Below are 14,605 nucleotides of genomic sequence, written 5' to 3'. Positions count from 1 at the left end.
AATGGTAAAATGATTTAGAACCAAACCACTTGTCAGAGAGTAAAATACTTTCAGAATTGGTGCATTTTTTAATAAGAAGAATATGTATTGAGTTTTAAGAATAATAAGCGATTTTTTAAAAGTCATTACCATCCGCCATTTTGAACAGCATGGTGTCACGTGATCTAAAGTTGACTCTATTATGGGTCCATGGATCAATACGAAGTGAAAGTAATATAAAAGAGTTGTTTGAACAGTAATACATTATTACAGCATTTTGAATAGAAATATTCCAATACAAATCATTCTGCGCTTAAAAAGTTAAATTAAAACAGTATGAATTCTAAATTTATCAAGCTCGTACATTTCATCTTTGACCCGGAAAATTAGCGGAATCAAGTGCAACTCCCCGTTTTCAACAAACGAATATGGCGTCGGGTTAGCTGAATTTATTTTTTTATTAATTTTGTTTCATGTGGCCATCATGTGCAAATAAACAGTATTATGGTTACTTTAATTATTATTCGATGGCAATGAATTTGTGTATTTTTTATAGCCTAGATATGATGATACTGAATTTCCGGAGCTAAACTAAAGGTCGACGGTGGGGTGCATTCCATGTGTCATGTCTAGCAATCTTTATCCCTCTTCTTCTGCTCTTGTCCTTGAAGCATACTGTAGGCCTACTGAGTGATAGCTCCCTGCTCTGCCCTGTCCTGATAATACATGGATATAAATATATTTCCCTGACCCAGATAAATATAAATATATTTCCCTGACCCAGATAAAGGGACCATTTAAGGAAAAGGGCATCACCCCATATTGTAAACAATTGTACTTGCTGGCCCCGAAAATTTGACTTTGACTCACTTGACTCGAGTTAGGTTAGGATCAGTAATCAAAAACTGAGAAAGATCACAGAATTGGGTTCTGTCAGTGTCACTCAGTCAATGGGGTATACAATAATAAAGTAATTAAACATGGAAATGCTGTTTATTTGCGGCTACATATATAAACAGAAGTCAGCATTTTTTTGTGTGCAGTCTGTAGGCCATATAGCCTAGAACTCGCTAGAAATGATCAAAATCTCGCTCTGTCACGCCTGGCTTCGCAATGAGTTAACAGCATGAAATGATGAAGACAAGGAACAATCTGTGAATTCTTGCCTTCATGGTATTAACATTAACTAAAAGTGAAGCGGTGACAGTGTGAGAATTGGACCATTTTTTACGGGCTTCTAGCGTTGACCTTCACACTTATTAGTTACATGAAGACAAGAAAGAGCAAAGAGTTTGAAAGAGGAACTTATGGGCTTCCACAATTCACACATGTACAAAATACTTTAATTTAAACACGCACAAATAAGGCTCCAGCTGTTCTATTTCTTTATTTGTTATGTGTATAATTTATTGCAGAAGATGGGATCATGGAGCTCTCCAAATTACGCGAGGAATTCATGGCACTACAAGAACATCTTCTGGCAGTTGAAATGAAATATCAAGCTGAACTACAATCAGCCAATGAAAAACAACAGAATGAATACCTGAAAAAACTGATGGGGATCATAGCCAATTTATTTAACACACATCATTACAGGTACTTAAAGTAGCAAGTCTTTAACTCAAGATCATCCACAGTTGACATTGAAAACACAAATTATTTGTCAATTAAATCAAAATTGATGTTGTGATCTTATCGGGAAAAGAAGGGCTTCTGATATCCAAACTAAACATTTTGCCATCGGTACACGAATCGTGTCCCAGAATGCGTTTCAGCGCCATTTGTAACAAGGGATTCGCAGAATGAGGCTAGACATATTCCACGAGTCATGTCAAACAGTGACATCATATTCTTATCTGGAGAGCATGTGCAATAAATACTAAAGGTGTAGACTTGAATAACCAGATGCTAGAAATTGCTATTCAATTGAGATTTCTTGCGTATTTCGCCGAACAGTCCTGATTAGAAATTACAGTAAATAGAGTTTATATACATTCATATTACGGTACAATATTATGGTATATGCGCAGCGACCCATCTGTGTCAATTTCTAGGTCCCAAATATTAGCGATTTAGCTCCTTTAATAGTACTGAAAACTAAACTAAATACGATATTTGATTTCATGTTTCTAAGAATTTCTACTTTTCTACCTGATCAAAGAAAGTCTAATATTATTATTTTTAAATGATTTTTTTTCTTTAACAGTGATATAAGAATATTAATGGAGGGTGATCAAGTATTTTCAGGGCATAAACTTGTTTTATTATCAAGAAGTGATGAGTGGGGATGTGATTTGAGTTCAATGGATGAATTAGATCTCTCAGGTAAAGTACGATAAACTTCACATGTCTATGTATCTACGAGTCAGCTGTTGTGGTTCTATGTGTAGGGGATGTAACCTCCGGGTCCTCTGGTTTCCTCCTACTCCTAAAGACCCCAAAGCACAAGCGATTTATCGAAATAAAAAATTGAACCACATGTTAGTCCCAAAATGACCTAGTTTGTATTGTGGTTCTGTGTGTTCTACGTATCTACGAGTCAGCTGTTGTGGTTCTGTATGTAGGGGATGTAACCCCAGTTTGCCGGAAGAAATAGATCTCTCGAGTAATTTAGTGCATGTTCTGTGTGTAGGGCAGTGCATGCAACCTCAGTTTGACAGAAGCATTAGATTTTAAACCATGCCATATAATAATGATATGGTAACCTGAGTCAGTTCTGTCGAATACATCTGCTTCACCCGATTCTTGGCTTTGCCTTACTTCGGTGTCAGTTTGAAATATAAATTTACTATGTTAACTTGGCCTGGTAATACCCAGTGGATGTTAGCCCCCCCCCCCTCCTTTATTCACCACTAGGATAAAATTCCTTCAAATTAAAAATTTGTTTTTCCAGTCCATTTTCTCCTTCATATTACAATTTTCTCTTTTTTTTTTGATTGAATTAATTGTATATTTTCAGACATAAAGTATGATGTAGCTTTGACCATGTTGAAATGGGTTTATACGAATGATTTGTATATTAATGATATGGGACATGAATTTATAGTGGAACTTCTTGTGATAGCCAATCAATTTAGACTGGATCCATTGGCCGAAAAGTGAGTACGAAAAAATTCTATCATATCACGGAAAGTAACAATGTGTGATTTGCATTTTCCGTAAAATATCAAATTTCTCACGGCTTAATCCATGTTAATATATACTCAGGGTTAGGGTTAGGGTTATTAATATGTACTCAGATTGATTATTTATGATTTCATTAAAGGGACTATCCCGATTTGAAAAGAGTCTCAAAAATAAAATACCGAGTACGTATGAAATTTAAGTACCAAAATATAGAGGAATGGTGTATTTACCCTGTCTCAAAATTTCATCTCAAAATATTCAGTCGTTTGGACGTGAATGTCAAAACTGCTTATCCAGACACGTAACCCTTTTAAGATTTCGGGTCAAGTTTTTCGTTGGGTGACCTGATAATCGATTCCTGTTCATTTAGAGGTCTATACAGTGAATGGCCCATGTGCTGTTCTTGATAACGAAAGGTAAATTTCACCTACACATTATTTTTATAAAATAAAAGTCTAGTTTTATCCAGATACCGCATAATACAGCTTGGGACACTGGTCTCCATTTCCAGATTAAGACTGATGGGTTTAAGTTGTTTGAAAGTGTATCACATATATTGAGTTTGTTACTGGACCCTAAGGCAGATGATTTAAAGGGATTTTAACACAAAATTAAGCAGTTTTATTCTCCAAAATATTATCGGGATTGGCCCTTTAAGAAAACAAAATGAAAATACTAACACTAGATAATCTCCCAGTTCGGATTCAGTCAGATTTAAAACAAACCCATCAATTATGCTCGCGAACAACAAAATGGTGACTGGCTTATTAGATAGCTAGCATCCTAGAATCGATGGAATTTTCAATTTGTCATATCTTTGTACATACTGAACGGAATTTAACTATTTTTGGACTGATATTTCCAAGGGATACAAATGTACGGAAATAATTCTCATATACTTAAGTCAGCTTGTTAAATTCAGTTTAAATTTATATTTTGGACATTGAAACACAACATGGCTTTTATTACAACATTGGCTTTGACACTGTCCAAAATATAAAATATAAATTTAACAAGATGTGTAAAATTGTCAAGAAAGATTGTCATCGTACAAGACATACAAAATATAATGAAATCAATCAATTTATTTTTGAGCCTATTAAAATAGGCCTGTTTGATTATACGATAAACGTGGTTTCAAATCCCCGGTTGTGCGTGACGAGGAGTAGGGGCGCCTGTCCAACCTCGTGGGTTTTCTTCGAGTCCTCAGGTTTCCTCCCACTGCTAAAGACCCCTATGCACAAGCGAATTATTGAAACCATATGTTAGTCCTGAAATGACCTAGTTTGTGTCGAGTGGACGTTAAACCCCATTTCTCTCTCTCTTTGATAAGCCTGAGTGTAATTTTATAGTATTGTGAACCCGATAAAAATGTACAATTTATTTTTATTTAGATGTTCAGATGCCTTGAATTCAATACCAATATCTGAAGAGTTGATAAAAACTGAAGTCATTGATGATATACTTGATACGAAGCTATCAGAGGTAGAAACTATTGTTACTTTTTTTTCAAGAACAAGAACATAGCAAATACATAAATATGGTCGACAGTTGTCTTGCCGACAGTTGTCCTTGCCAACAGATGTCCTTGCCGGCAGTTGTCCTTGCTGGCAGTTGTCCTTGGATTCAGTTGTCCTTTCAGGCAGTTGCCTGCTGGGCAGGCAAGTGTCCTTGCAGGGCAGGCAATTGTCCACTGACAGTTGTACTAACTGACAGTTGTCTGTTCACAAGTGTCGTCCTGCCAGCAGTTGGCTGCTCCCAGAAAATATAACCTCAAATAACATGAAAAGAAATGAAATGGGATATCACATCTTATCTGCTTCTCTGATCCAGCTAAGACAATGAAGAGTCATGCTGAAAAAATAACCACCATCACTTCACAAAATTCCTTAAATCTTATCTTAATTAACTCTAGCACTGATTTTAATTTAGATTTGACTCTAAAACAGGCTCTCACGAATATAAATAGACATTAGAAAGATGGTGCTACAGCATACACTGCATCATATATTCATGTAATTTACTAGTCCAGTCGGGGATGGGGGGGGGGCGCACGATGGTTAGCACGTGCGCGCTGTATCATATGGTCTGTCAATGAGTCAACTGGCGTGGTTTCGATTCCCCGGTCGTAGGGTCACCTGTCCAACCTTGTGGGTTTTCTCAGAGTCCTCTGATTTCCTCCACTGCTAAAGCCCCCTACGCGCACGCGAATTATTGACAATGAATTGTAATGTAATTTAACCATGTGTTATTCCCAAAATGACCTAATTTGTGTCAAGTGGAAGTGAAACCCCATTCCACTCTCTCTATTAGTCCAATTGATACAGAAAGTTACGACATAAAACTCCATTTCAATCTTTCTGTAACGACTGGCCTAATAAACACATGAAAATATGATGTAGTGTACGAAAAGAGACATTTGGCCCCAGCAGCTAAGATTTTGGAGAGGGTTTAAGATTTAAGGCCAATAAAAAGACTTATATTATCCTTACATTACATTATTTGGGGGAAATAAAACCCCAAAATTAGAAAGTTGATCTTTAATTTTATTTTTATTTGAAATCGTATTTCAGGACCATGAAGGTGAGGAAATAACGAATCTGGATCAAAACCAAATGATGGACAAAAACCAAATGACGGACAAAAATTATGATTGTGATTTGTGTAATAAATCATTTGGCAACAAAGACGCTCTTTTAGAACATGAGGAAATACACGAAGATCCGACCTGTCTTGATTGTCATCTTTGTAATAAACAATTCACATCGACGGATGATCTTGATGCTCATTTAAAAGATCATAAAAAGGGAAAACCCTACGAGTGTCAATTCTGCGATTTATCGTTTAAGACTCCGGTTAAGTTACGGAATCACGAGAGAACACACAGCGGTGAGAAACCACATCAGTGCGATAATTGTATCAAGACTTTTGCGACCAAGGAAGGCCTAAGGCTTCATCAGTTGGTTCACTCGGGCGAAAAATCATTCAGATGCGACATATGTGATCGATCATTTTTCCAGAAAGGAAGTTTAAAAAAACACCAACAGATCGGTCATTTTGGTAAAAAGACTTTCATGTGTGATATATGCGGATCTTCTTTTATTCAAAATAGTCAGCTCCAAAAACATCTGCGACGTCACTCGGGGAGTTATCGTTATAAGTGTGTGTATTGTGAGAAAGAGTTTTATCAGAGTACGCACTATAAAGAACATATTATGATCCACACAGGAGAAAAACCCCATCAGTGCGATATATGCGGACAGGCGTTTATACGGAAGAGCGCTCTGGTCCGACATCGAAACATCCATACTCGAGATAAAAGTTATAATTGTGATACATGTACGAGACAATTCGCGGATCCGAGCGCTTTAAAAAAACATAAGAAAATCCACACGGGTGTCAAATCTTATCAATGTACGCAATGTGAGAAATCTTTCGTCGAAAATGGACAATTACAGAGACATATCGTATCCCACACGGGTGACAAACCCTACAAATGTGATCTCTGCCCCTTGGCATTTAGCCTCCAATCAACATTAAAACGTCATATGAACATCCACACAGGAGATCGGCCGTACAGATGTGAAATTTGTGATAAAACATTTATCAGGAGTACTCAACGTAAAATTCACATGAAAACACACGACGTTCATTTAGATCGACTTCCTCGACACGAAATACAGACTATAATATACACCGTAGAATAAAAACCTGGGCATGAAATACAGAATATACACCGTAGAATAAAAACCTAGGTGTGAAATACAGAATATATACTGTAGACTAAAAACCTGGGCACGAAATACAAACTACTATATACACGGTAGAATAAAAACCTAGGCATGAAATACAGAATATACACCGTAGAGTAAAAAACCTCGACACGAAATACAGACTATTATACTGTAGAATAAAAACCTATGCATTAAATACAGACTATACACCGTAGAATAAAAACCTACGCATTAAATACAAACTATTATACTGTAGAGTAAAAATTATCAAATAACATTCTCCATAATGTGACTTGTATAAATTATGAAATTATATTAAATAAATGATATGAAATGAGTTAAACTTTTGTGTTTCTAACATGGTTAATAAAGATAGACATACACTATTCAGTGTCACAGCCTATTCAGTGAGTCACAGCAGTAGTTATATCCTTATACATAGTTTGTATGTCGTTAGAATTTACTGTATGTGTTACAAAACATTGTTATTAAATAACAGAGAAGTGGTTACATGTATATCCATACACTGTAACCCAGGTATCGTTTAATCTTGTGTATCTATCACTAATTTCTTTCACATTCGTTAAATATCAAATCTTTGTTTAAAAATTTGTAAAAACTGTTTAAAATCACCATAAATCGTTTAATTTGTACTTCTGTCCAGTTTAAAGCTGACCATTCAATTTTGATAATGAGTGTCCAAATAAACAACACGATTGATTTATGATGTATAATGATTAATTTTTGAACAGTGATCAGGAAATTAAATACTTGTAAATTGGACACTCATTATCAAAATTAATCAGTCAGCTTTAAACTGGACACATGTACAAATTAGACAATTTTTGGTGAATTTAAACAGTTTTTACGAATTTTTAAACAAAGATTTGATATTAAACGAATGTGAAAGAAATTAGTGCTAGATACACAAGACTAAACGATACCTGGGTTACAGTGTATGGATATACCATGTGTTATTAATAACAGAAACGTAAGTATATCCATATATCGACACTATGGTTGATTTGACAGTCATAAACAGCAGTTCATCTCGCGAATGGGTGATTGGTTTAAAAAAAATGTGAGGAGAGTTCACAGTTAAACCAATCAGCAGTAACAAGTGATATTTGACCAAATGAAATAGTGGCTTTAACCCTTGTCCTGCGGTACCCGGATTATTCCGGGATTGGCGCGAGCCCTCCATATACGGCACCCGGAATATTCCGGGATTACCAATTGTATTTATTTCCGGGCGTTTTAATAGAGTTAACTCCCATGTTCGATGAGTGGCGTTTCACTAAACGAAAGAAGCGCAGTCTGCTGTCATTCTTGTTGCATTATTTACAATTGTTTCGCTAATTTTCCAAAGATTTGGGGGACGTATGTTTTATAATGATACATGTCCAAAAAAAACGTGAAGTTATGTCACGGCTAACTGTCGAGGAAGTGTTAAACATATTATTTAACGATGAAGGTAGTGAATTCTGTCAAATTTGATCAGTTTTAATAGAGGCACTCAACGTCATGCATGTATTCCCAAAACAATTCAGTTGACGACGTCATACATGTATATGACGTCAACAATTCAGCAGCTTAAGGGTTAAGTGATGTAAATATCAAACAAATTGGTAGGCATGTCGACCTGTTTCAAAGTCATTTGGTGGTCGCGCTTTCCGAGTAGTGGCATCTACAAATGGGAATCTCCACTGAAGTTCCTTACTCAATAAAAATCTGAATTATATCATTAGCAATCAGTATGCACCATGAGAATGTTTTGTGGATTTAGCACTTGATATGGGCATATTATTAGAATGATCAGGGATTGGAGCCTGCTGGGGGCCTAGATCCTGGATCACAATTATTAGGGGTGGCTCCTCCAGGTGCCGAGAAGGAAAGTTAGATGGAACAGAAAACTGAGGTATACCTGTGTACACATTTGATAGTTGTAATGAGCATACATGTACATACACCATTTAGTGTGTTATGATGGAACTTTTGTCAGTCCAGTCTTCGTCAAATCCTGTGGGGGTGGGGGGGGGGAGAGGTGGGCCGAATGGTATGCATGCGCATTATCATAAGGTCTGTCATTGAGTCAACTGGCGTGGTTTTGATTTCCCGGTTGTACGTTTCAAGGATAAGGTTGCCTGTCCAGCTGCATGGGTTTTCTCGGGGCCTTCCAGTTTCCTCCCACTGCTATAGACCCCTAAGCACAAGCAAATTATTGAAATAGGTTGAACCATATGTTAGTCCAAAAATGAACTAGTTTGTGTCCAGTGGACATTAAACCCCATCTCTCTCTCTCTCTCTCTCTTATATTATAGATAATATTGAGTTAGAGATTTTGCTTCTTTAAGGACACCATTCATACGATAAATTATTAAAAAAACTAGAAAAATATGCTATAATTTGGACCTAGATCTTAATCACAAGTTTCAGAAACGGAGTAAGTGCATCATTATAATCAAGTACAGTCGGTTGTATGTAATATCCAGAAGTGGATTGGATTTTAATCAAACCCGTTACATAATGGTTATTCTGTTATTGGTTTTAAAAATTAGTAATGCACTGCAAAATTGAATTGTTTTTTTTTTTACAGACTTTCTATAAAATATTTAATAACTTGAAGCTGTTCGATTTTCAGAGTTTTTTTCATAGATTTAGCAAATTAATGAATTATCTCCCTTTATCGATTCTCGTGTGATGATGTCAGAGTCATAGGGTCACATGATCCGACTTGCCACCATCATCATCATAAATCAATAAAAAACATGGAATGAACGGAAAATTGACCGGCTGCTTTCTTTAATTTGTAAGTATCGGTGTTAATTTTAGGAGTTGATTTAGTTTCTGTCTTACATTGAAACAATACGTTACATTGAATATATTTTATATTTCTGAATAATGTACGTGTGTGTGGTTGTCCCAGAAAAATAACTGCTTTAGTGGAATCATCAAGGAATTTGTCCAAGAAATTTTGCATTGAGTGATTGACATTGAATCAGTCTGATTTTTGGTGGACCTGTTTAATATAACATAATCAGTTTCGTGACTTCATAGTTTTGGCAAATTGTTTGTTTAAACTAAACCCGTTTAATTGTTATTAATTATAATTTGATATGTTCATTAGGTTCAGATCAGAATATATTGGTGTGGATAAAGCTAAAGCTGACCTTGAATAATTAATCTTATGATAATTAAATAGTAGGAAATAAGGCACCTGTCACAGATAATGTCAGGCATAAATTCAGGCTTTGTCAGACACTAAATCTCTGGTGCCTGTCATTTTGTCCGGCATTGATTTGTCTTTTTTATTGATATTATTAATACATGTCCGGCACTAAGTTTAAAATGTCAGGTACTATTTCATTAGTGCCTGACATTTTGTGAGGTACATCTAAAACTCTTATTCCAAGCCTGCCAATTGTTAAAAACACACTGATGTCCTTATTTTAACTTTATGATCATCTATCATATACACGTAGGCCTACCTACATGTACATGTATGAATATTTTATCATAATATTAATATTCACACATTCATCAGTCACACATTTTTTTAATTCACACCTGTGGGCTATTTTCTAAATCACAATTAATGACAATATTGATTTCTTAATTTTTTTTGTGTGAATAATTTAAACATTAAACATTATGTTAAAATTCTACATAATTCATCTGATTTTTTAGATACCGGTACTGATACATATATTTTGAATTATATTTACATACATGTAGAAGAATAATGGATTATTTCAACTGCATGTAGGCCAACATATATGCAAGCATGAGTAGAAAATTACAACAATCAAGAACAAATATTTTTAGATCCTATAAAATAAAATTAATAGTTAAAAACATGAGTGATAATTCAATTAAGCGATAATTATTTTATACTGGTAGTTGAATTTCAATTCAAAAACTTTCTATTTCAATACAGTACCGTATAGAAGTTGTTTAAACTAACTTTAAACTATCGGGCTGATTTATTTATATTTTTTATAATCAAGATATGTTAAATTTAAAATATAAACCAGCTGTCATAAAAATCAAATAGGGAATAAGTGTATGTTGATGTTAGTCAAACTTCTACAGTGTTGTGTTTTTAAATGTACTCAATCGCTAAATGCCACTCAAGGATTATATTCTACAGGGTGATTTAAGCCCACATATGTCTAATATATGATTATAATAGACTGTCATAACTATCTTATTGATTACCTTTTGTCTTGTTAAAACTGACACCAGGCTCTGAATGACAGGTGAACTCAAGTTGATTGATTGATTAATTCCTACCTTTAGGCCTATCCTTTTCTATTTCATCTATCTTTAAAAATAAGAAAGTTCAGGATAAAATTCACAATATTATTACGGTATATTTTATGAGTTTATTTACTAGTTGTAAACATATTGAAAGTTAAAATTATATGATTGGTTTTAAAATTAAAAATTGAAGTCATTAATAATAATAATGATATAATTATACATGTACTGTTTGTAGAATGTAATAAAGAGGGATGAAATAGGGTTTAACGTCCTACTGTTCTGCTCCTATACTGGACTAATGAAGACGGGAGAATGTAATAAAGAGGAATGATATAATAATATGAAATGAAATGAAATGGGGTTTAACGTCCTACTGTTCTGCTCCTTTGCTGGACTAATGAAGACGGGTATATGCCATACAGTGTGCTCCATGAGGGACTATTTGCCTCGCTGCGGCACTACAGCCTTCTCTTATATTGAATTCCAATTGCCAAGGGATCTTTTACGTGCACACCAATGTATACAGTGTATACAGGACCTTGGTTTTCGTGCGATCCGAATTTCATTAGACATACAGCACAACATTTTGACATGTGTTTTCTATCGTCATCAAGATTGACTGGTGTCGGGGGCGCCGGAACGGCATGAAAATCAGGGTACCAAAAGATAGGGGGTTCTCTCCCCCCCCCCATCCTCTAGAATTTGTCAATTCCGAGAACGCTGTTTAGAGCGCCTCTAGCATTCCAAATTCCAACATAAAACTCTTTAAAATACATGATAATGAAAGAGACAAAAGCCTGATTATTCACAATTTTTGTATCATGAGCAATAAAAATAAATAGACTAGTGAAAAGGTTGAAAACTTTCATCATTAAGACATGGGTACACATGTATACCGCAGAAAAGGGCAGGAACCCCTGACTGGTGTTGTGCCGGTGTTTTTTATCTCTAAATACCACATAAGTATTATAAGGGATGATATATTGTTACGTGTATATAGGTTCATTTAAAACACTATCTTGTTTACCCTGGACTTCTCTGTTTTAAATCTTTTATGAATCAGTGAAGTAGAAACACTCACCAGATATACATATAACACCACTGGTCATAAATTATATTTACAACAGATAAGTTATTTGTGTAAGATCTTTTGACTAGAATGGCCCACATTTGAATATTGGCATGGGTTATGAATTACTTTAGTAATTTTCAAGCCCATTCTCTGACTGTCTGTATTTAAAAGAACCCTTGGCAGTTGGAATTTAAAGAAGACTAGACAGAAATAGTTTTGCCTGGGCCAAATCCCCCCCCACCCTCTTATTCCACACGTAACCATGGAAATGAAAATGTTAGTCTCAAAATGACGATAAGTTAGTCTCAAAATAACCACATGTTAGTCTCAATATAACTATATGTTAGTCTCAATATAACCACACGTTAGTCTCAAAATAACCACACATTAGTCTCAAATAACCAACCATATGTTAGTCTCAATATAACCATATGTTAGTCTCAAAATAACCACATGTTAGTCTAAAAATAACCCACATGTTAGTCTCAATATAACCATATGTTAGTCTTAATATAACCATATGTTAGTCTCAAAATAACCATATGTTAGTCTCAAAATAACCACATGTTGGTCTCAATATAACCACATGTTAGTCTCAATATAACCACATGTTAGTCTCAAAATAACCACATGTTAGTCTCAAAATAACCAGAGTATTGTATAAAATCCATTATTTTATTAATTTCATGATGATTTTTTTGTTTTTTTGAATTTTTAGATTGCCTAAAACATTATATTTAAAGTAAATGTATGATTTTATCTGCATGATTTAAATGTTTTAGGAATTATTGATAAGCTTATTGATTCAATTTGTATACAGCTGTGTGTCCTACTGGGTATCTTAGTTTGTACATGGACTGTTATATACTGTTCATGGTTTGTATAAAGCTTATATACAGTGTCACACTGAGACTCTTAGTCTGTAGCCTACAAACTTTTGTAAAAATATTGTGAAATATTTATCAAACATAACCCTGACACAAGGATGGAGTCAGTTTAATATCCCTACCTAATTTATACTGAGAGTCTTTTGTAAAAATAATTTGAAAGATTTATGAAACATAACCGTGACACAAGGAAAGAGTCATTTCAATATCCCTAACTAATTGATGTTGGCCATTTAAATTGCTGGCTCATTTATCTCTTCGCATCTTCATTAGCCCAGTTGGTGCAGAAAGGTAGGCCATAAAACCCCATTTCATTTCATTTAGGTCTTATTTTTGAAATATTTTGTATTGTTTTTCAGAAAGATAGAACATCTAGAAATAATATTAAAAAAGTGAAAATATAGTTTTTGTAGCAATCAAGATGGGGTCGTTATTACGAAGTGAGGAGATGACACTATGTCAGCTGTTTCTCCAATCAGAAGCAGCGTACACCTGTGTGTCGGAACTTGGTGAACTTGGACTTGTACAGTTTAGAGATGTGAGTATTTATTCATCTTTTATTTAAAGAATTAAACAATTTCAGATTTTTAAGAATATTATTCAATTTGAGCATATTTCTGTAGGATTGTCCAAATACTGGGGCAGACCTGGGTAAGCGATAAGGAACTCGCCTCTCAACTACAGAGAGAAATTGTTTTGTTGCGATTCCAAGCTTTTAAACAGGCAGTATGCAAGAGCTAAATCTGCCTATTGCAGGTCTTTCTTTAGGCCTGAAATGTTATCTAAACTATTAATTAGACATTTATTAACTTGCCAAGACCATAATCAACTCTTGATACCATCATTATCCTGCGATATTTAATGGATCTGAATACGTTTTCTGATGATTTAACGTAAAAATGGATAATTAAGACTTTATTTATTATCGTACCAATGGTAGTAAATGTATTAAACAACTACTTTAATTAAATAATTTTATATTTTTTTTTAACAGCTGAATCCTGATTTTAACGCTTTCCAGAGAAAGTTTGTCAATGAGATCCGACGCTGTGAGGAAATGGAAAGAAAACTGAGTATGTTTTAATTTCTGTCACTGGTTGACCTAAAAAATAAACGATTCTTCTTCCAATGTCAAGTTGTCAGAGTAAACAACATCAGAATGTAACAACCAAAATATCAACTGATTGTTCATATAGTCAGCAGCATACTCCTCGCTGTGTTTCGTTTGATTAGAGCTAATCCCACTTAACACTGCTGTACTGGAAGCAAATTTCTGTTCCAAATTATGACTGGTCTATAGTCCGATTAACAACCAATAGCTAACTGCGTAACAATATATCGTTACGCTTTAAACAAAGCTCCAAATTTGACCAAATATGTTTACATAACGTTACGTCATGACTCAAGATTTTATTACGCCCAATTAACTAGTGCATAGCAGAATATTGCAGAAAACTAATTGCGTGACAAACGACTACAATGTAAACAATACTGTTTGGAGATGAACAATGCTTTCACCGTTTTTAATACCTTAAGGCCCATTC

General features: G+C 34.7%; 2 protein-coding genes across 5 annotated transcripts in view; both read left to right on the top strand.

Moving 5' to 3' along the window:
- The first annotated feature begins 331 nt into the window (after window positions 1-331).
- On the top strand, window positions 332-7,176 carry LOC126822677 (zinc finger protein 260). The gene is made up of 6 exons (XM_050551694.2): window positions 332-417; window positions 1,395-1,575; window positions 2,186-2,304; window positions 2,939-3,077; window positions 4,500-4,590; window positions 5,679-7,176. The coding sequence occupies exons 1-6, from the start codon at window positions 408-410 to the stop codon at window positions 6,810-6,812; spliced, it is 1,674 nt and encodes a 557-aa protein (XP_050407651.1). The 5' UTR covers window positions 332-407; the 3' UTR covers window positions 6,813-7,176.
- Window positions 7,177-9,556: 2,380 nt separating this feature from the next.
- The window catches only part of LOC126822669 (V-type proton ATPase 116 kDa subunit a 1), a 44,515-nt gene continuing 39,466 nt past the window's right edge, over window positions 9,557-14,605 (top strand). For 3 of the 4 annotated variants that reach the window (XM_050551669.2, XM_050551670.2, XM_050551667.2), the window contains exons 1-3: window positions 9,557-9,648; window positions 13,421-13,599; window positions 14,056-14,134. In XM_050551669.2, coding sequence (XP_050407626.1) covers window positions 13,483-13,599; window positions 14,056-14,134 — 196 coding nt within the window. In that variant the 5' untranslated portion in view covers window positions 9,557-9,648; window positions 13,421-13,482. The remainder of the gene's footprint in view (window positions 9,649-13,420; window positions 13,600-14,055; window positions 14,135-14,605) is intronic. The other variant, XM_050551668.1, reaches the window with a different exon arrangement.

The sequence above is a fragment of the Patella vulgata genome, chromosome 5, assembly GCF_932274485.2.
Source record: "Patella vulgata chromosome 5, xgPatVulg1.2, whole genome shotgun sequence".
Taxonomy (NCBI): domain Eukaryota; kingdom Metazoa; phylum Mollusca; class Gastropoda; family Patellidae; genus Patella; species Patella vulgata.
Note: the sequence above shows the minus strand (reverse complement) of the source record. Positions and strands in the feature narration are given on the sequence as shown.

Coding starts and splice junctions, on each gene's coding strand:
- LOC126822677 (XM_050551694.2), top strand. Junction 1,576..2,185: donor TTTAACACACATCATTACAG/GTACTTAAAGTA, acceptor TTTCTTTAACAG/TGATATAAGAATATTAATGG. Junction 4,591..5,678: donor TTGATACGAAGCTATCAGAG/GTAGAAACTATT, acceptor ATCGTATTTCAG/GACCATGAAGGTGAGGAAAT.